The following is a 23118-nucleotide window of genomic DNA, read 5'->3' as shown; positions in this document are numbered from 1 at the left end:
AACGTTTGACTTTGTCCAATATCTCAGGGCATTATCCTGGTAGTCCCTAGTATTCACTCTTTAACCCCCAAACAGGGATCTAGACTTCACTGTATGGGAGCTGCCAGGTGACTACTTCTTGGAATAGTCCTGGTGTGGTTGGCAGCTGACCCACTGGGGTCAGAGACACTGATGCAAAGAAGGGTCAGGCAATACTCATATTCAGGAAAGGGGTTGTGTCACTTCAGTAAGGGGCAAGCCACTTACTAATGTATTGTTATTATACATATTGCTTTCTTTGCTGGCTGGATTCATTTTTCCATCACATTATACATTGCTTGTTTCCATGGTTATGACTAGTGTTGAATGAATCGAAGCCAAACAAATTGAGTTTGATGTGAATTTTGGGAAAAATTTGATGTGCCGCGAAGCTGAATTTCCTCGCGCTTAGTGGTAACAAATACATTTTTCCTGAAATGCCAGTAAAAAAAACATTCTAACCACATCCATTTGTAGCCATCTTGATTGAATATACAATGTAAAATCTCGCTTGGGGTGATGTGTGACGTCACCACGCCAGCACGCTGGCCATCCAGCATGATGACATCATCACGTCACCACACAAAATTTTGCGTGGTGTCTTCAATCAAGGGATGAGCACAATGACCTCTCCACAAGGAAATAGATATGGTGAGTATGTATTTTTTTTTAACCAGAATAACCCCTGAAAGGCCTCAATTGTAGCATTGGTTGCATCTGAGGGGTTCAATGATGGGGGTGGCACGATCACCATTCACCGTCATTGCATCCGCTATATACAAAGGAATACGCTTCGTGACAAACTAATTAATCACAAATCAAAATTTGTTGTGAAATTCGGCAAAGCAGCCAAATCAAATTTTTCAGAATTTCGTTCTTCACTAGTTAGGACCACCCTACAATCCATCAGCAGTGGCCGTGATTGCAGACTATCTGAAAAAGTGCCGGCCTGTCTGGTGGCCTGGATGGGAGCTCATATAGGCTGGTGCTATTTTGTGCAAGCATGGCCACCGCTGATGGATTGCAGAGTGGTCATAACTAGTGTTGATCGAATTGAGCTTTGGAGAACCCCTTTAAGTATTAATTTTTAAGTGATTCTCTTGCATAGTTTATGGTTTTGATACACACATAATGCATTTATCTATTTTTTTATCATTTTTATCCTATTATCATAAGAAGAATTGTGTAAGGAATTATTATTTACGTGATTACATGAAATTGGTGTTTTCATTAGTTTTGGTTTTAACCATTTATTCTCACATCTTCACTTCTTTTTATTCACATATAAGTATTTATTAATGTCTATTTATAGATTAAGATTTTAATAAATCTGGGTATATTTTACTGTCATGAGCTTGGGATAGTTTTAGCTTCAGGTGCATACCTTTTGTGGGCTTTTATTACCAGGAGTACATGTATGTGAATGTGAACCAAATCTACAATTACTGCAATATGACTTTTGTATAGATTTGTGTTTCATGAATTTAATGTAATAAAAACACTTTTTGTTGTCAAAAAGTTTTTTTTTTTGCAGCAAATTGTGAGAGCCATAACCTTTATTCTTCCATGAACTCAGCTGTTTGACTACTTTATTTTTGTGGAATAAGTTGACATTATTGAAAGCATCAATTTCTATGACATTCTATGAGATTTCTATGACATTTTGAGCACTCAGCTCTTTTATGCGGGGTGGGTTGAAGAAAAACTAGCAATTTTGCATTGTTTTTTGGAGTTCATTTTAGCAGCATTCATTGTGCTGTATAAATTGCATTTTGACTTTATTATGTGAGAGGGTAATATTACAGTGAAACCAAATACATATTTTTTAGGTTTTGCTACTTTTGCACAATAAAAACACTTAAAAAATTGCTTTTGTGTTGCCATATTCTGAAAGCCATAGCTTTTTTATTTTTCTGTCAACAGCGCCCATGTAATCAGTGTGTCACACTAATTAATTTTCACCCATGACCTAAATGTACAATATGGAACAGTAAGGGGTTAGATATAATATAAAAGTGGTACGATACATTAAAAGAGCCTCCAGGAATTAGATACTGATGATATACCCGCAGGATAGGTCATCAATATCTGATTGGTGAGGATTCGACTCCTGGAATCCCTGTCGATCAGCTGTTTGAAGAGATTCAGCACTCGCCAAAGTACTGCCGCCACTTCACAGCCTACCAACTACACCACTGTTCATTGTATAGTATTTGTGCTTGGTATTGCAGCCCAGGCTCTTTCACTTGAATAGGATTGAGCTTCACTTAGGCCATTTGATGGAACGCCGGTGCCTTTTCAGACAGCTAATCAGTGGGGGGCTAATGGTCGAAGCTTCATTGATTTGATAGTGATGAACTATCCTGTGGATAGGTCATTGATATCTAACTTTTGGGAAACCCTGTTAAAAGCAACACCAATTCCATATATATGAAAAAAGGCATATCTGTGTACATTGTTGTCAAGATTATAGTAGATACCCTCCAAATAGAAAAGCATAAAAAAAGAGTAGCACATTGCTCTCCTGCCTGAAGAAGTGATCCTGCTGAGATTTTTGCCAACGGTGCACTTTTAATCCACCAAAAATATGACACAAAATGCAGTAATAAGTAAACATTGAAACAAACATTTTATTCTGCACTTACTGTTGGAAGCAAATTGGAAAAATGTTGAGTTAAAACTTGATATGATGTTCCATTCATTGCAAAGTGAAAGTTTCCCAAGGTAGTGGGGTTATTAATCAGTCTTTCCCCAACATAGCGTTGTGACTCCAGAAGGAAAAATAAGAAAAGGTGGATTATAAATATGGAATGATGATTTACACATTAGTTCATTTGAGTTGATAACAATAAACACAATAAACTGTTATCCTATATATTTTACATTCTTGTTACGTCTGTCAGAACCTCTTTCTAAGATACTATAGCTAAGGTTTTTGTACTGTTAAAGGAGTTGTCCAGCCAATGAGACCAAAAACCAATGATGGTAATCTGTGTCCAATTAAAAAAAATAATAATAATTACCGTACCTGTCTGCAGTTCTGCCATTCCATTACCACTGGCCCATTTCTGGCCAATCACTTGCCGTCATATGTATGTGCTAAAGTGGCAAATCACTGCTGGCCTCGGAGACAACATGCCCAGTTGTGGTAACTTGACTGTAGACAGGTGTTTTCATAATACAGTATATTGTAGTACATACTGTGTTCTGTGCCCTTTACCAATACATTGCATTAAAATATTGACAACTGCAGGTAATTGTTGGTAAATGCCATTTCATGGTTTTTCTAGATTGCTGGACTAGCATTAAACCCTTAGGCTGCGTTCACACGGGCGTTCAGGATGCGTTAAGGATCTCCATGGTGATGAATCATGTGATGGACTATGTGATGAGCGCAGTGACGTCATCACAGGTCCATTACCTTACAGATGAAGACAGAATAGATGCCGGCTGCGCAAACAAGTGGATTAAGGTGAGTTACATTTCATTTTTTTTTAAAATTTAACCCCTCCAGCCATATTTTACTTAGCATTCTGTATTCAGAATGCTATTATTTTCCCTTATAACATGAAAATAATAATGATCGGGTCCCCATCCCGACCATCTCCTAGCAACCGTGCGTGAAAATCACACCGCATCAGCACTTGCTTGCGGATGCTTGCGATTTTCATGCAGCCCCATTCACTTCTATGGGGCCTGTACCGTGCGTGTAAAATGCACAATATATTTCACGCAATTCACAAGTGATGCGTGAAAATCACCGCTTATGTGCACAGCCCCATAGAAATGAATGGGTCCGGATTCAGTGCGGGTGCAATGCGTTCACCTCACACATTGCACCCGCGCGGAAATCTCGCCCGTGTGAACCCAGCCTTAAGGACAGGATCAGTTTTCCTTTTTGAGATCCATAACGTATTTACTTTTCCATTCACATAGCCTTATGAAGGCTTATTTTTTGTAGGACAAGTTGTGTTTTAATCACACCATTTAATTTACCATACCTTGTACTGAAAAGGAAAAAAAAATCTTTATCAGGTGAGATTTTAAAAAAGCATTTCTTCCAGGTTTTTTGTTTTTGTTTTTGTGGTGTTCACTATGCGCTAACAATGACATGACAGTCATATTCTTTAGGGCCGTACAATTACAGATAGCAACTTTCTATAGTTTTTATTTTGTTTTACTACTTAAAAAAATAAAAAATTAAAAGTTGCATGCATCACCATATTCTGACACCCATAACTTTTTAATGTTTTTATCTCCAGAGTTGTGTCAGAGTTTATTTTCAGCAGGTAGTTTTATTGGATTTTGTACTATTTTTTATTCAATGTTTTAGGGTGGCAATGTGATCTCAAAATGGCGAATCATGTATTTATTTTGTTTTTCACTACATTAACCAAGCAGGATTTTTTTTTTATCTTAATAGTTTAGATATCTTCAGACATGGTGATACCAATCATGTTTATTTTTTATGATTTACTTTTATATGTAAACTTGAGAAAGGGGTGATTAGAATTTTTAATATTGCTTGTGAAGGCCCCTGAGTATGCTGAAGATCTCTGATTCTTTTGATTATTTGGGTATGATGATTTCCCCTAAGATTGAAGACTTCTTGCACCTTAATTTGAACCCATTGATAAGTAAATTGAGGTCCAAAATTGCGATATGGCTTAGACGTCCTCTATCTAGAACCTATACAATATTCCTAATTAAGATGGTGATTCTACCCCAGCTCCTTTATATTCTCAGGAATTCCCCAATATGGATTGAGGATACATTTTTTAATTAATTGAGAGAATTATTAATGACCTACTTTGGGGAAGAAAGCGTGTAAGACTTAAAGTGGAACATCTCTATAAACATCTCTATAAGAAAAAGGATGGCGGAACCTTCCTTATTTCAAGGGTTATTTTATATCAGCACAGTTATGGCTATATTGCCAATGGAAGAAAAACCCACTATGTAGGACATTGGTGAGTAGATCTGGCTATGATAACATGTTTACTTTATTGGAATCTGGACAAATATCTAATGTGCGGCAGAATAATGGTGACAAGGAAACTGTTCAGTAAGTCCTGGCGCACTATTCGAGGATGGCTGGGAATAAAGAGATCCTTATGTTGTACACTCCTTTGGCATAATTACCACTTACAGGTCTTAGATGATTTAGTAGGTGATCAGTATTGGCAAAAAAAATTTTTTTATGTTGCACAGGTGGTGAGGAAAGGAGATATACTTTCGTTATCGGAGTAAATGGAAAGAGAGAATATAACTAATTTATCATAGTTTAGGTATTTTCAGCTTCGTTCAGCACTTTTTAGTCTTGAAGAAAAATCTTTGCTAAATATAGACACCTCTACACCCTTAAATGAATTAATGGGGTATTTAGGTCACACCATTAGGATTGCTCAACTTTATAGATTATTAGTTAAAGCGCTATTTAATAATATAAGCTCCCCCAGTCAAAAAACTTGGGGAGCTGATTGTTCAACGATACAAGTAGATGATTGGGAAAATATTAATTTAATCTAATTTAAGATTAGTGTCTCACAATTTTAATCACGTTTTGGTTCAATTTAATATTTTACACAGAGTTTATGTTACGCCATTATGGCTTAATAAATGTGGTTTGAGAAACACATCTAATTGTCCACGGTGTGATTCACCTGGGGCTAATTATTTGCACATGTTTTGGTTTTGTACAGAATTAAAAGAGTATTGGGGAGCAATTGACATGGTCATTACCGAAAAATTGAAAGTAGCGATCCCTTTCATGGCTGAATGCTGGATATTGGGTGATCGCTCTAAGGTGAACTGCCATAAAGATAAAAAGATTATTTTATTAAAAGTAATGTTTCTGGCAAGACTCTTGATTACACGGGCCTGGTTTTCACGAAATACACCAAACTACATGTTTAAACTTGGTTAATAAGATCAAGAGATATGAGAAGGTTCTTTATAAACAAAAAAATATAGAGGAAAAATGGACTAGGATATGGGGTGCTTGGAAATATTAGTGTTCCTTGCCTTAACTCCTCCTTTAGAGAGACGCATAGCAAAAGGAGGGGGGGTAGGGAGGGTATTATGGGTGGAGTTAAAAAGGAAAAAAAGAAATAATGATGTTGATATGAATATGTATGGAAAACAATTGTTTGATTCTTAATAAAATTTTGGAAGAAAAAAAAATATTGCTTGTGAACCCCTCTATACTTCCTCTGCAATACAATGTTGTACATGTACAGCTTTATGAGGTAAAGTTCAACAATGAAAAGTAGTAACAATCTATCAAAATGATCATTAAAGAGGCTCTGTCACCTTGATCAACCCTAATAAACCAGGCATATAGCCTGGTAGGATAGATTATGTTGTTTTCAACAATACCTGTCTTGCCTCTCTTTGTGCCAGAGTTGTTTAGAAAGTTGTACATTTATTATTATACAAATGAGGATTTGGAGCACCAAGAGGTGGGCTTCAGCAGTTTGGGCACCGCTACAGTGACATCCATGGTGCTGACTACACACTTCTCTAGAGCTGTAAAACACCCCCTCCATTTAGATTGACAGCGCTAGACATCACGGTTAGAGATCTAGTGCCTGTGCAGATGTGGGTCAAACGTGGCACTTGAACACTCCTTCTGCTGCTGCTTCCTCAGTAGTAAAGATTGTTAGTGTGCATGCGCTGTGAATAATCCCATCTGCAGAGGCGCGAGAACTCCGCTCTAGAAATCTAATGCTGTCAATCTAAGGGGAAAGAGGTGTGTTTACAGCTCTGGAGCTGTGTGTAGGCAGTATTCATTTTTCCACAATGCCGGCACTTGTGGTAAGACAGGTATCGCTTTAAACAGCATGATCAACTCTAGCAGGCTATATGCCTGGTTTGATAGGGTTTATCACGGTGACGGTATCTTCTTCCTCTCCAATTAGTTTCAATCAATATATGCTTTGGAACTACTATTTTTCCAGAATATAATAGCTTGTTTTAATTTGTTTTTAATTTAGGCAATATTGTAATATACTTTAGCCATTGAATTATTTTCATCCTCTTGATTTTCAGTCAAAGATTTCCAAGTAATTGAAGCAGGTAAATCATTCTCAGGTTCACGGGCTTCCAGCATAATTATGTTACTGTTGGAAGGAATCATTCCCGATTTTTTACCAACTGTCACAGCTGTCTGAAGGTTATCACCTATAAAATCAACAAGACACGACAGAGGGATAATTATATGCCCTGTACATATATTCATTTGGTAATTTGTATATAATAACTGAATAATAAGGATAACGCTGAAAAAAGGGCGAGGACACACAGCTATTCCATATCTTTCCTCAGCCATTACATTGGGACTTGATGCAGTGACACCAATGTCATCTTTGTCGTACTGTAGAGCAGCACACTCAGACCTCTACGACCCCCCCCTGAATGCACCAGCCGAACCACGACCACAGATCCTCAGCGGTCCACCTAATGGCACAAAACAAAAGGTGACGGCAGCATCTCCAGTGTATTCCTTTTATTGGACAAACCTTACAGAATGCGTGCAGCTATGTTTCAGCTACATCTTAGCCTTTATCAAGCCTTGATAAAGGCTAAGATGTAGCTAAAACTTAGCTGTCTGGCTTTTACTGCACACATTATGTAAGGCTTGTCCAATAAAAGGAATACACTGGAGATGCTGCCGTCACCTTTTGTTTTGTACCAATTTCATCTTTGTCAGGCTGGAACTACACAATAAACACCAATAAATGACTCACACAAGTGAGTGCCCGTGCCAAGCCTGCACGCAAAGTTGAACACCAAAAAAGGGGAAAAGGCTAGCACAAATAGAAATAGGTATAAACTTTATTACAGTCTCAACACGAGACCAATTACAATAAAATACAAGTAAAAAACAGTACTGTGGTGGATATAGAACACACAGGAGAAAACAGCGGCACCACTAGTATATAAACATATACAAATCAATGTCAATATGGACATCCAGGCTAATGGAATCATATAAATATAACATGGTGTATATGTAACATAGACAGAATGTCCAGAGCTAAAGGTAAAGTCACAGTTAATAAAACAGGATGGAGATCCAGAAAACAGCAGTACAAAAATATGTAAAGTGCAAAGTGCAGAAATACAAAGTACAGTGATCGCAGTTACTGAAACATCCACAATAGAGCAATGACATGAATACCTGAGTGGTGGACTGGATAATCCCAACGCATGTTTTGCGTAAAGCTTCTTTAGGGGGAAGGTGTGCCTTCTAATGATACTGAAAAAGTGTGTTTTATTTGTGATAAAGTAATTTTCTATATGAGCATACTGGTTGAATTGGATGCTGAATATAGAAGAAGGCAATTGCTCTGTGAACTACAGTAAGAGTCACTTGAAAGGGGCTCCAAATATTCTGCAATAACTCTCACTTGGAGAAAGTAATATGAACTAAACAATGTGCACTATCCTCCTCAGTATATGCAGTTTTGAATAAGCCAGGATGTCTCCACGTCAGAGCGATAAGTTAGGCAGCCGTTTAACAACTTTTTGAAACTTCTGGGTGCATAACCCCATACCTCTTCATTCAGTTACTCGACTTCTCATCAGTATGATGGTGTACAATATTGAGCAGCACCTCTTCGTGGTGCAAACCTATTGGGTCATCAATTTGTTTAAGCAATGTCAGAGTGAATTTAGGAAGACATATGGTGTAAGTGACATACCCTCAAAGAGTGTAGTAGTAGGGAAACTAGAAACAACAGATCATTGATCCCTTCTCATGGTGGAGGCCGTCAGAAAATGTCACAAGACACAATCAATGTCTATAAAACCTTTGCGACACCTAGCAGGGAAGACGGGGAGATCTTATTTAACATGTAAAAAAGAGCAACAAAGTTGCAAAAAGAGCAAAATGACATAAGCTAGTGATATGGAGAAAAGAGTTAGATATTGTCACCGGTTCCAGGCATTTGTGAGGGATAATGAATGAATATTGGATATCAAATGGTTCTTGGAGGAGATGTGGTTCCATTTGTCAGGGTTTGTTAACCCAAAATTTATGGGCCATTGAAAATCCCTTTTCCACTCAACAAAAAACACTCCATGATCAAAACACCTGGGTATGGTATGCCACGTCATCATAGGGCCTATTTTCTTGACACCAATGTGAACATCGACGATCATGAGTTAACAGAAGGTTACTTCCCGCAAGATGGAGCAATGTGTTACACATCGGCAAGACGCATGGCAGAAATTGAGTCCTTTTTCTGCAACAGGTTAGTTTCAAAGGGGCTTTGGCCACTATGGTCGCCAGATCTGACACTACCAAACATGTTCCTCTGGGGTATGCTCAAAGGAAAAGTCTATCAGAACGCAATGTGGAAGATTTGAAGGACAACATCCAACCAATTACTGCTATTCCCACCAATATGCATGCCGAAACGTTCAGGAACATGGAGTGCCATGTTGAAATGTGTCTGCCAGAAATGCAATCGAATACACGTATGTCAAGGTATGTAGCATATTTTTTTTAGGCTCAGATTGCTTTATCCTAACATGAATTACAACAGAATATTTGGGGCCTCATTTGAGTGAATCTTCCTGTAGCAAATTTATAGATAGAGTGAACAGGGCCAGGGTATCACTCCACTGCATCTTGAACATGCAAAATAGTGATTGTTCAGGAATAAGGTAGAAGAAGAGGTCTGCAGAACAGATGACTGTGCGTTATCAGGAACGCTTTCACATTGTAATGTACATGCAATGCAGTAATAGTAGTATTATTATTATAAAACTATTTCTTCAAATGTATAAAAAGAAAAAGAAAGAAGCAGAAATACCTGTGATCATCACAGTCCTGATATTGGCTTCGTTGAGTTCCTGCAGTACTGAAGATGTTTCTGGTTTAAGTTGATTTTCCATGATCAGTAAGCCAAGAAACGTGAGGTCACACTCCACTTCTTCTCTTTAAAATAAGAAATATTTTTTTTAAATTAATAAAATAGTAAAAATAGATATGCACTCCTCCTTCTGGTTTTGCATGCAGGACTATATGTTTATTTGTACACATAACATACAATATAAAAAAGAATAATGATAAAAATGTATATATATATAGTCTTAGTCCATAGTTCATATGTAACTATAACTAAGCCTTTTATGGACTATGGACTCAGCCTATTATATTTGCTGGGAATGATCATCCAGCTTGTTTCTGAACGCTGTAGAGTCGTGGTTGCGATATTTATTCATTCATCTATATATTGATACATATGGACTAAGAGCAAATATATCGACTAGCGCAAACATATCTATATGTGACAATGCACCCATTGAATGAAATTGTGGAATAATTACAATTATATCTCCAACTCTGAATCTATATATAAGATCTAACTAACTATATACAGAGTTGGTAGATGTGGACAATAAGTTTCAATTATTATATTGGAACCTTGGACACAAGCTTACTATAACAGGTTTAGGCCTCATGCACATGACCGTAGTTCGGGTCCACATCCGAGCTGCAGTTTTTGCGGCCCGAGTGCGGACCCATTCACTTCAATGGGGCCGCAAAAGATGAGGACAGCACTCCGTGTGCTCATATGCTTCTACTTAAATGCCCTACTTTCATGATATAATATCACTGTAGCGTGAACTTTTTGCGTTTTCTGTAAATTTCACCCAAAAGCCAAATATACCCAACTTTTTGTGATTAGTGTACATAATTCCTGGAAAAGATTCACATGATCTATCTGTCCTATTAGTTTTCAAAGTAGCAGCAAAAGTTTCAAAAGAAGGAATTGCTTTCTCCTATTTCCCAACAAAGCATTAATAAAATTAATTAAAACTATTTACTTCTTCAGCATCCATGGATGTAAAACATCATGGATTATTAGTTTGCATGAAGCCTCCGACATGCACTTGAGCCATTCATCCTATTATTGCTCATAAGTAGTAGCAAAACCTGAAGAAAACTACACATATGCAGCAACCCATGGGTGAGTGTCTGGTGGAGAAGAATGGAAGTGGTAGTTATGACCCTGAGGATGCTTTTAGTACTCACAGTTCACAGTAACATCTGCCCCTCCATCTCTCTTCTGCTGAGCAGTGACAAGAGGGCACAAACTTTCTCCCCCCTATGCACTTCCTGGAGTAAGTTCTCCTGCCTAGTGGCAGTTGTAGTGCCCTTGATGGTCGATATTTGGCTGGGTTCAAACCAGGAGTAGGCATGTGGTGTAGTCAATAACCAGGACCATTGCAATAAATAAAGTCTCTTTACTGAAGTTGGTAAGAACTGTAGTACACATAGCAACAAGGCACAGTTCCAAAGCATATCACAGTGCAATGTTCCCCTGGCCTGAGAGGTGCAGAATCCATCTCAAAGTCTGTAGGACACTTCAGATATATTCCCTTCCACATGAGTAAGGTCTTTCTCCCATAAATATCCTATTCATGACTTTGTGAGTTCTAGACCCTCTAATCACTTTGTCTCTGGAGTACTCTGGTAGCAAAGTTGCTTCCTTGTTTGTTGAAGTCTCATACACGAAGGTTCTTTGAGCCTTGTTCTGAGGAGCTTGAACATGTAGGTTTTCACAGTTCCTCAGCTAGACTTAGACCACACACTAATCAGGTGATGGACCCAGATTTAACACTTTGGAAACCAGACATAGTCAGGCAATGTTTTAACCCTTAGTTGTCCATATAGCGTTGTTACGTACACAATCATAACAAATTGCAATATGTTAATTCATTAACATGACATCACAGCAATTCTTTCTCTTTGGTATTGACATGATCATGCTGACTTACTGAATAAAAGTAACCTCATGTGCCACACGATGAATGATATAAATTGAAAATGCAAAAACAAATGGAGAATTAGCTTTTTTCCATTTCCCACTCAATAAGTCCTTTAATAAATACCACTAATGAACTAATGATACCAATGAAAAGTACCTATAACTAGGGATGAGCGAACCCGAACTGTATAGTTCGGGTTCGTACCGAATTTTGGGGTGTCTGTGACACGGACCCGAACCCGAACATTTTCGTAAAAGTCCGGGTTCGGGTTCGGTGTTCGGCGCTTTCTTGGCGCTTTTTGAAAGGCTGCAAAGCAGCCAATCAACAAGCGTCATACCACTTGCCCCAAGAGGCCATCACAGCCATGCCTACTATTGGCATGGCTGTGATTGGCCAGTGCACCATGTGACCCAGCCTCTATTTAAGCTGGAGTCACGTAGCGCCGCACGTCACTCTGCTATGATCAGTATAGGGAGAGGTTGCAGCTGCGACGTTAGGGCGAGATTAGGCAGATTAACTCCTCCAAAAGACTTCATTCTGTGATCGATCTGCAGCTGTGGATCATTGAAGTGCTATTATTGACTTGCTCACTTTTTTGAGGCTGCCCAGAGCGTTTTTAGATCACTTTTTTTCTGGGGTGATCGGCGGCCATTTTGTGACTTGTGGTGCGCCAGCACAAGCTATCACCAAGTGTATTTAACCATCGATAGTGTGGTTATTTTGCGCTATATCCTACATCAGCTGCAGGCTGAGCCTGTGTCACCGAAGTGCATTTAACCATCAACAGTCTGGTTATTTTTTGGCCATATACTACATCAGCTGCAGGCTGAGCCTGTGTCACCGAAGTGCATTTAACCATCGACAGTCTGATTATTTTTTGGCCATATACTACATCTGGTGCAGGCTGAGCCTGTGTCACCCAAGTGCATTTAACCATCAACAGTGTGGTTATTTTTTGGCCATATATTACATCAGGGGCAAGTTGAGCCTGTCACCCAGCGCCTAAAAAATAGACCTGACATTTCTATTCAACCAAATCTGTACTGTTTTAGCTGGTCAAGTTATTTGTAGTGACCGTAAAAGCACACTTTTTTTTCTGGGTTGAAAAACCATTCCCAAATTTGCCATTCTCAAAATAACTAGTTTCTGGTATTTGAGGCCTACTTGAAATCTATCCCAAAAAGAATATCTTACATTGAAGCTAGTGATAGTGTCATTCAGAAAAACCTAAGACACACGCTAGCGTGCTGATAGAAATCTGATTCTGTGATTAAACCTATACCTGTCACACAGCACAAAAAAAAACAGGCCTCACATCTCTATTTAACCAAATCTGTACTGTTTTAGCTGGTCAAGTTATTTGTAGTGACCGTAAAAGCACACTTTTTTTTCTGGGTTGAAAAACCATTCCCAAATTTGCCATTCTCAAAATAACTAGTTTCTGGTATTTGAGGCCTACTTGAAATCTATCCCAAAAAGAATATCTTACATTGAAGCTAGTGATAGTGTCATTCAGAAAAACCTAAGACACACGCTAGCGTGCTGATAGAAATCTGATTCTGTGATTAAACCTATACCTGTCACACAGCGCAAAAAAAAACAGGCCTCACATCTCTATTTAACCAAATCTCTACTGTTTTAGCTGTTCAAGTTATTTGTAGTGACCGTAAAAGCACACTTTTTTTCTGGGTTGAAAAACCATTCCCAAATTTGCCATTCTCAAAATAACTAGTTTCTGGTATTTGAGGCCTACTTGAAATCTATCCCAAACAGAATATCTTACATTGAAGCTAGTGATAGTGTCATTCAGAAAAACCTAAGACACACGTTAGCGTGCTGATAGAAATCTGATTCTGTGATTAACCACCTCAGCCCCCAGTGCTTAAACACCCTGAAAGACCAGGCCACTTTTTACACTTCTGACCTACACTACTTTCACCGTTTATTGCTCGGTCATGCAACTTACCACCCAAATGAATTTTACCTCCTTTTCTTCTCACTAATAGAGCTTTCATTTGGTGGTATTTCATTGCTGCTGACATTTTTACTTTTTTTGTTATTAATCGAAATTTAACGATTTTTTTGCAAAAAAATGACATTTTTCACTTTCAGTTGTAAAATTTTGCAAAAAAAACGACATCCATATAGAAATTTTGCTCTAAATTTATAGTTCTACATGTCTTTGATAAAAAAAAAATGTTTGGGTAAAAAAAAAATGGTTTGGGTAAAAGTTATAGCGCTTACAAACTATGGTACAAAAATGTGAATTTCCGCTTTTTGAAGCAGCTCTGACTTTCTGAGCACCTGTCATGTTTCCTGAGGTTCTACAATGCCCAGACAGTACAAACACCCCACAAATGACCCCATTTCTGAAAGTACACACCCTAAGGTATTCGCTGATGGGCATAGTGAGTTCATAGAACTTTTTATTTTTTGTCACAAGTTAGCGGAAAATGATGATTTTTTTTTTTTTTTCCTTACAAAGTCTCATATTCCACTAACTTGTGACAAAAAATAAAAAGTTCTATGAACTCACTATGCCCATCAGCGAATACCTTGGGGTCTCTTCTTTCCAAAATGGGGTCACTTGTGGGGTAGTTATATTGCCCTGGCATTCTAGGGGCCCAAATGTGTGGTAAGGAGTTTGAAATCAAATTCTGTAAAAAATGACCTGTGAAATCCGAAAGGTGCTCTTTGGAATATGGGCCCCTTTTCCCACCTAGGCTGCAAAAAAGTGTCACACATCTGGTATCTCCGTACTCAGGAGAAGTTGAGGAATGTGTTTTGGGGTGTCATTTTATATATACCCATGCTGGGTGAGAGAAATATCTTGGCAAAAGACAACTTTTCCCATTTTTTTATACAAAGTTGTCATTTGACCAAGATATTTATCTCACCCAGCATGGGTATATGTAAAAAGACACCCCAAAACACATTCCTCAACTTCTCCTGAGTACGGGGATACCAGATGTGTGACACTTTTTTGCAGCCTAGGTGGGCAAAGGGGCCCATATTCCAAAGAGCACCTTTCGGATTTCACTCCTCATTTTTTCCTGAATTTGATTTCAAACTCCTTACCACACATTTGGGCCCCTAGAATACCAGGGCAGTATAACTACCCCACAAGTGACCCCATTTTGGAAAGAAGACACCCCAAGGTATTCCGTGAGGGGCATGGCGAGTTCCTAGAATTTTTTATTTTTTGTCACAAGTTAGTGGAAAATGCTTATTTTTTTTTTTATTTTTTTTTTCATACAAAGTCTCATATTCCACAAACTTGTGACAAAAAATAAAAACTTCCATGAACTCACTATGCCCATCAGCGAATACCTTGGGGTCTCTTTTTTCCAAAATGGGGTCACTTGTGGGGTAGTTATACTGCCCTGGCATTCTAGGGGCCCAAATGTGTGGTAAGTAGGTAAATGACCTGTGAAATCCGAAAGGTGCTCTTTGGAATGTGGGCCCCTTTGCCCACCTAGGCTGCAAAAAAGTGTCACACATCTGGTATCTCTGTATTCAGGAGAAGTTGAGGAATGTGTTTTGGGGTGTCTTTTTACATATACCCATGCTGGGTGAGATAAATATCTTGGTCAAATGCCAACTTTGTATAAAAAAATGGGAAAAGTTGTCTTTTGCCAAGATATTTCTCTCACCCAGCATGGGTATATGTAAAATGACACCCCAAAACACATTCCCCAACTTCTCCCGATTACGGAGATACCAGATGTGTGACACTTTTTTGCAGCCTAGGTGGGCAAAGGGGCCCATATTCAAAAGAGCACCTTTCGGATTTCACAGGTCATTTTTTACAGAATTTGATTTCAAACTCCTTACCACACATTTGGGCCCCTAGAATGCCAGGGCAGTATAACTACCCCACAAGTGACCCCATTTTGGAAAGAAGAGACCCCAAGGTATTCGCTGATGGGCAAAGTGAGTTCATGGAAGTTTTTATTTTTTGTCACAAGTTAGTGGAATATGAGACTTTGTATGAAAAAAAAAAAAAAAAAAAATAAGCATTTTCCACTAACTTGTGACAAAAAATAAAAAATTCTAGGAACTCGCCATGCCCCTCACGGAATACCTTGGGGTGTCTTCTTTCCAAAATGGGGTCACTTGTGGGGTAGTTATACTGCCCTGGCATTTTCCAGGGGCCCTAATGTGTGGTAAGTAGGTAAATGACCTGTGAAATCCTAAAGGTGCTCTTTGGAATATGGGCCCCTTTGCCCACCTAGGCTGCAAAAAAGTGTCACACATGTGGTATCGCCGTATTCAGGAGAAGTTGGGGAATGTGTTTTGGGGTGTCATTTTACATATACCCATGCTGGGTGAGAGAAATATCTTGGCAAAAGACAACTTTTCCCATTTTTTTATACAAAGTTGGCATTTGACCAAGATATTTCTCTCACCCAGCATGGGTATATGTAAAATGACACCCCAAAACACATTCCCCAACTTCTCCTGAGTACGGCGATACCAGATGTGTGACACTTTTTTGCAGCCTAGATGCGCAAAGGTGCCCAAATTCCTTTTAGGAGGGCATTTTTAGACATTTGGATACCAGACTTCTTCTCACGCTTTGGGGCCCCTAGAATGCCAGGGCAGTATAAATACCCCACATGTGACCCCATTTTGGGAAGAAGACACCCCAAGGTATTCAATGAGGGGCATGGCGAGTTCATAGAAATTTTTTTTTTTTGGCACAAGTTAGCGGAAATTGATATTTTTAATTTTTTTCTCACAAAGTCTCCCGTTCCGCTAACTTGGGACAAAAATTTCAATCTTTCATGGACTCAATTTGCCCCTCACGGAATACCTGGGGGTGTCTTCTTTCCGAAATGGGGTCACATGTGGGGTATTTATACTGCCCTGGCATTCTAGGGGCCCTAAAGCGTGAGAAGAAGTCTGGAATATAAATGTCTAAAAAATTTTACGCATTTGGATTCCGTGAGGGGTATGGTGAGTTCATGTGAGATTTTATTTTTTGACACAAGTTAGTGGAATATGAGACTTTGTAAGAAAAAAAAAAAAAAATTCCGCTAACTTGGGCCAAAAAAATATCTGAATGGAGCCTTACAGAGGGGTGATAAATGACAGGGGGGTGATCAATGACAGGGGGGTGATCAATGACAGGGGGGTGATCAATGACAGGGGGGTGATCAATGACAGGGGGGTGATCAGGGAGTCTATATGGGGGGATCACCACAGTCATTGATCACGCCCGTGTAAGGCTTCATTCAGACGTCCGGATGCGTTTTGCGGATCCGATCCATCTATCAGTGCATCCGTAAAAATCATGCGGACATCTGAATGGAGCTTTACAGGGGGGTAATCAATGACAGGGGGGTGATCAATGACAGGGGGGTGATCAGGGAGTCTATATGGGGTGATCACCACAGTCATTGATCATGCCCCTGTAAGGCTTCATTCAGACGTCCGGATGCGTTTTGCGGATCCGATCCATCTATCAGTGCATCCGTAAAAATCATGCGGACATCTGAATGGAGCTTTACAGGGGGGTAATCAATGACAGGGGGGTGATCAATGACAGGGGGGTGATCAGGGAGTCTATATGGGGTGATCACCACAGTCATTGATCATGCCACTGTAAGGCTTCATTCAGACGTCCGGATGCGTTTTGCGGATCGGATCCATCTATCAGTGCATCCGTAAAAATCATGCGGACATCTGAATGGAGCTTTACAGGGGGGTAATCAATGACAGGGGGGTGATCACCACAGTCATTGATCATGCCCCTGTAAGGCTTCATTCAGACGACCGGATGCGTTTTGCGGATCCGATCCATGTATCAGTGCATCCGTAAAAATCATGCGGACATCTGAATGGAGCTTTACAGGGGGGTGATCAGGGAGTCTATATGGGGTGATCACCACAGTCATTGATCATGCCCCTGTAAGGCTTCATTCAGACGTCCGGATGCGTTTTGCGGATCCGATCCATCTATCAGTGCATCCGTAAAAATCATGCGGACATCTGAATGGAGCTTTACAGGGGGGTAATCAATGACAGGGGGGTAATCAATGACAGGGGGGTGATCAGGGAGTCTATATGGGGTGATCACCACAGTCATTGATCATGCCCCTGTAAGGCTTCATTCAGACGTCCGGATGCGTTTTGCGGATCCGATCCATCTATCAGTGCATCCGTAAAAATCATGCGGACATCTGAATGGAGCTTTACAGGGGGGTAATCAATGACAGGGGGGTGATCACCACAGTCATTGATCATGCCCCTGTAAGGCTTCATTCAGACGACCGGATGCGTTTTGCGGATCCGATCCATGTATCAGTGCATCCGTAAAAATCATGCGGACATCTGAATGGAGCTTTACAGGGGGGTAATCAATGACAGGGGGGTAATCAATGACAGGGGGGTGATCAGGAAGTCTATATGGGGTGATCACCACAGTCATTGATCACGCCCCTGTAAGGCTTCATTCAGACGTCCGGATGCGTTTTGCGGATCCGATCCATCTATCAGTGGATCCGTAAAAATCATGCGGACGTCTGAATGGAGCTTTACAGGGGGTTGATCAATGACAGGGGGGTAATCAATGACAGGGGGGTGATCAGGGAGTCTATATGGGGTGATCAGGGGTGATTAGGGGTGATCAGGGGCTAATAAGGGGTTAATAAGTGACGGGGGGGGGGGGTGTAGTGTAGTGTAGTGGTGCTTGGTGCTACTTTACTGAGCTACCTGTGTCCTCTGGTGGTCGATCCAAACAAAGGGGACACCAGAGGACCAGGTAGCAGGTATATTAGTCGCTGTTATCAAAACAGCGTCTAATATACCTGTTAGGGGTTAAAAAAATCACATCTCCAGCCTGCCAGCGAACGATCGCCGCTGGCAGGCTGGAGATCAACTCTCTTACCTTCCGTTCCTGTGAGCGCGCGCGCCTGTGTGCGCGCGTTCACAGGAAATCTCGCGTCTCGCGAAATGACGCGTATATGCGTGACTGTGCGCAGCGCTGCCACCTCCGGAACGCGATCCTGCGTTAGGCGGTCCGGAGGTGGTTAAACCTATACCTGTCACACAGCGCAAAAAAAAACAGGCCTCACATCTCTATTTAACCAAATCTCTACTGTTTTAGCTGGTCAAGTTATTTGTAGTGACCGTAAAAGCACACTTTTTTTTCTGGGTTGAAAAACCATTCCCAAATTTGCCATTCTCAAAATAACTAGTTTCTGGTATTTGAGGCCTACTTGAAATCTATCCCAAACAGAATATCTTACATTGAAGCTAGTGATAGTGTCATTCAGAAAAACCTAAGACACACGCTAGCGTGCTGATAGAAATCTGATTCTGTGATTAAACCTATACCTGTCACACAGCGCAAAAAAAAACAGGCCTCACATCTCTATTTAACCAAATCTCTACTGTTTTAGCTGTTCAAGTTATTTGTAGTGACCGTAAAAGCACACTTTTTTTTCTGGGTTGAAAAACCATTCCCAAATTTGCCATTCTCAAAATAACTAGTTTCTGGTATTTGAGGCCTACTTGAAATCTATCCCAAACAGAATATCTTACATTGAATCTAGTGATAGTGTCATTCAGAAAAACCTAAGACACACGCTAGCGTGCTAATAGAAATCTGATTCTGTGATTAAACCTATACCTGTCACACAGCGCAAAAAAAAACAGGCCTCACATCTCTATTTAACCAAATCTCTACTGTTTTAGCTGGTCAAGTTATTTGTAGTGACCGTAAAAGCACACTTTTTTTTCTGGGTTGAAAAACCATTCCCAAATTTGCCATTCTCAAAATAACTAGTTTCTGGTATTTGAGGCCTACTTGAAATCTATCCCAAACAGAATATCTTACATTGAAGCTAGTGATAGTGTCATTCAGAAAAACCTAAGACACACGCTAGCGTGCTGATAGAAATCTGATTCTGTGATTAAACCTATACCTGTCACACAGCGCAAAAAAAAACAGGCCTCACATCTCAATTTAACCAAATCTCTACTGTTTTAGCTGGTCAAGTTATTTGTAGTGACCGTAAAAGCACACTTTTTTTTCTGGGTTGAAAAACCATTCCCAAATTTGCCATTCTCAAAATAACTAGTTTCTGGTATTTGAGGCCTACTTGAAATCTATCCCAAACAGAATATCTTACATTGAAGCTAGTGATAGTGTCATTCAGAAAAACCTAAGACACACGCTAGCGTGCTGATAGAAATCTGATTCTGTGATTAAACCTATACCTGTCACACAACGCAAAAAAAACAGGCCTCACATCTCTATTTAACCAAATCTCTACTGTTTTAGCTGTTCAAGTTATTTGTAGTGACCGTAAAAGCACACTTTTTTTTCTGGGTTGAAAAACCATTCCCAAATTTGCCATTCTCAAAATAACTAGTTTCTGGTATTTGAGGCCTACTTGAAATCTATCCCAAACAGAATATCTTACATTGAATCTAGTGATAGTGTCATTCAGAAAAACCTAAGACACACGCTAGCGTGCTGATCGAAATCTGATTCTGTGATTAAACCTATACCTGTCACACAGCGCAAAAAAAAACAGGCCTCACATCTCTATTTAACCAAATCTCTACTATTTTAGCTGGTCAAGTTATTTGTAGTGACCGTAAAAGCACACTTTTTTTTCTGGGTTGAAAAACCATTCCCAAATTTGCCATTCTCAAAATAACTAGTTTCTGGTATTTGAGGCCTACTTGAAATCTATCCCAAACAGAATATCTTACATTGAAGCTAGTGATAGTGTCATTCAGAAAAACCTAAGACACACGCTAGCGTGCTGATAGAAATCTGATTCTGTGATTAAACCTATACCTGTCACACAGCGCAAAAAAAAACAGGCCTCACATCTCAATTTAACCAAATCTCTACTGTTTTAGCTGGTCAAGTTATTTGTAGTGACCGTAAAAGCACACTTTTTTTTCTGGGTTGAAAAACCATTCCCAAATTTGCCATTCTCAAAATAACTAGTTTCTGGTATTTGAGGCCTACTTGAAATCTATCCCAAACAGAATATCTTACATTGAAGCTAGTGATAGTGTCATTCAGAAAAACCTAAGACACACGCTAGCGTGCTGATAGAAATCTGATTCTGTGATTAAACCTATACCTGTCACACAGCACAAAAAAAAACAGGCCTCACATCTCTATTTAACCAAATCTCTACTGTTTTAGCTGTTCAAGTTATTTGTAGTGACCGTAAAAGCACACTTTTTTTTCTGGGTTGAAAAACCATTCCCAAATTTGCCATTCTCAAAATAACTAGTTTCTGGTATTTGAGGCCTACTTGAAATCTATCCCAAACAGAATATCTTACATTGAATCTAGTGATAGTGTCATTCAGAAAAACCTAAGACACACGCTAGCGTGCTGATAGAAATCTGATTCTGTGATTAAACCTATACCTGTCACACAGCGCAAAAAAAAACAGGCCTCACATCTCTATTTAACCAAATCTCTACTGTTTTAGCTAGTCAAGTTATTTGTAGTGACCGTAAAAGCACACTTTTTTTTCTGGGTTGAAAAACCATTCCCAAATTTGCCATTCTCAAAATAACTAGTTTCTGGTATTTGAGGCCTACTTGAAATCTATCCCAAACAGAATATCTTACATTGAAGCTAGTGATAGTGTCATTCAGAAAAACCTAAGACACACGCTAGCGTGCTGATAGAAATCTGATTCTGTGATTAAACCTATACCTGTCACACAGCGCAAAAAAAAACAGGCCTCACATCTCAATTTAACCAAATCTCTACTGTTTTAGCTGGTCAAGTTATTTGTAGTGACCGTAAAAGCACACTTTTTTTTCTGGGTTGAAAAACCATTCCCAAATTTGCCATTCTCAAAATAACTAGTTTCTGGTATTTGAGGCCTACTTGAAATCTATCCCAAAAAGAATATCTTACATTGAAGCTAGTGATAGTGTCATTCAGAAAAACCTAAGACACACGCTAGCGTGCTGATAGAAATCTGATTCTGTGATTAAACCTATACCTGTCACACAGCGCAAAAAAAAACAGGCCTCACATCTCTATTTAACCAAATCTCAACTGTTTTAGCTGGTCAAGTTATTTGTAGTGACCATAAAGGCACACTTTTTTTTCTGGGTTGAAAAACCATTCCCAAATTTGCCATTCGCAAAATAACTAGTTTCTGGTATTTGAGGCCTACTTGAAATCTATCCCAAAAAGAATATCTTACATTGAAGCTTGTGATAGTGTCATTCAGAAAAACCTAAGACACACGCTAGCTCCTGTCTCCTCCTCCTCCTACTCTGCTTCCTCCTCCTCTTCTTCCACCTGCTCATCCAGTCAGCCACACACCTTCACCACCAACTTCAGTACAGCACGGGGTAAACGTCAGCAGGCCATTCTGAAACTCATATGTTTGGGGGACAGGCCCCACACCGCACAGGAGTTGTGGCGGGGTATAGAACAACAGACCGACGAGTGGTTGCTGCCGGTGAGCCTCAAGCCCGGCCTGGTGGTGTGCGATAATGGGCGAAATCTCGTTGCAGCTCTGGCACTAGCCGGTTTGACGCACATCCCTTGCCTGGCGCATGTGCTGAATTTGGTGGTGCAGAAGTTCATTCGCAACTACCCCGACATGTCAGAGCTGCTGCATAAAGTGCGGGCCGTCTGTTCGCGCTTCCGGCGTTCACACCCTGCCGCTGCTCGCCTGTCTGCGCTACAGCGTAACTTCGGCCTTCCCGCTCACCGCCTCATATGCGACGTACCCACCAGGTGGAACTCCACCTTGCATATGCTGGACAGACTGTGCGAGCAGCAGCAGGCCATAGTGGAGTTTCAGCTGCAGCACGCACGGGTCAGTCGCACTGTGGATCAGACACACTTCACCACCAATGACTGGGCTTCCATGCGAGACTTGTGTGCCCTGTTGCGCTGTTTCGAGTACTCCACCAACATGGCCGTTATCAGCGTTACAATACCACTTCTATGTCTCCTTGAGAAAACACTTAGGGCGATGATGGAAGAGGAGGTGGCCCAGGAGGAAGAGGAGGAAGAGGGGTCATTTTTAGCACTTTCAGGCCAGTCTCTTCAAAGTGACTCAGAGGGAGGTTTTTTGCAACACCAGAGGCCAGGTACAAATGTGGCCAGACAGGGCCCACTACTGGAGGACGAGGAGGATGAGGAGGAGGTGGAGGAGGATGAGGATGAAGCAGGTTCACAGCGGGGTGGCACCCAAAGCAGCTCGGGCCCATCACTGGTGCGTGGCTGGGGGGAAACACAGGACGATGACGATACGCCTCCCACAGAGGACAGCTTGTCCTTACCTCTGGGCAGCCTGGCACACA

At 40.2% G+C, this 23118-nt stretch overlaps 1 protein-coding gene across 2 annotated transcripts in view; it reads right to left on the bottom strand.

Moving 5' to 3' along the window:
• LOC120997972 (probable cation-transporting ATPase 13A4) overlaps positions 1–23118 on the bottom strand; it is a 458422-nt gene that overhangs the window by 137763 nt on the left and 297541 nt on the right. The window contains exons 18-20 of one of the 2 annotated variants that reach the window (XM_040428359.1): positions 9840–9964; positions 7031–7200; positions 2664–2789 (exon numbers count right to left, since the gene is read on the bottom strand). In XM_040428359.1, coding sequence (XP_040284293.1) covers positions 2664–2789; positions 7031–7200; positions 9840–9964 — 421 coding nt within the window. The remainder of the gene's footprint in view (positions 1–2663; positions 2790–7030; positions 7201–9839; positions 9965–23118) is intronic. The other variant, XM_040428360.1, reaches the window with a different exon arrangement.

Source organism: Bufo bufo, chromosome 4 (genome assembly GCF_905171765.1).
Source record: "Bufo bufo chromosome 4, aBufBuf1.1, whole genome shotgun sequence".
Taxonomy (NCBI): Eukaryota; Metazoa; Chordata; class Amphibia; order Anura; family Bufonidae; genus Bufo; species Bufo bufo.
The sequence above is the reverse complement of the archived record's forward strand: the minus strand, read 5'-3'. Positions and strand labels throughout refer to the sequence as shown.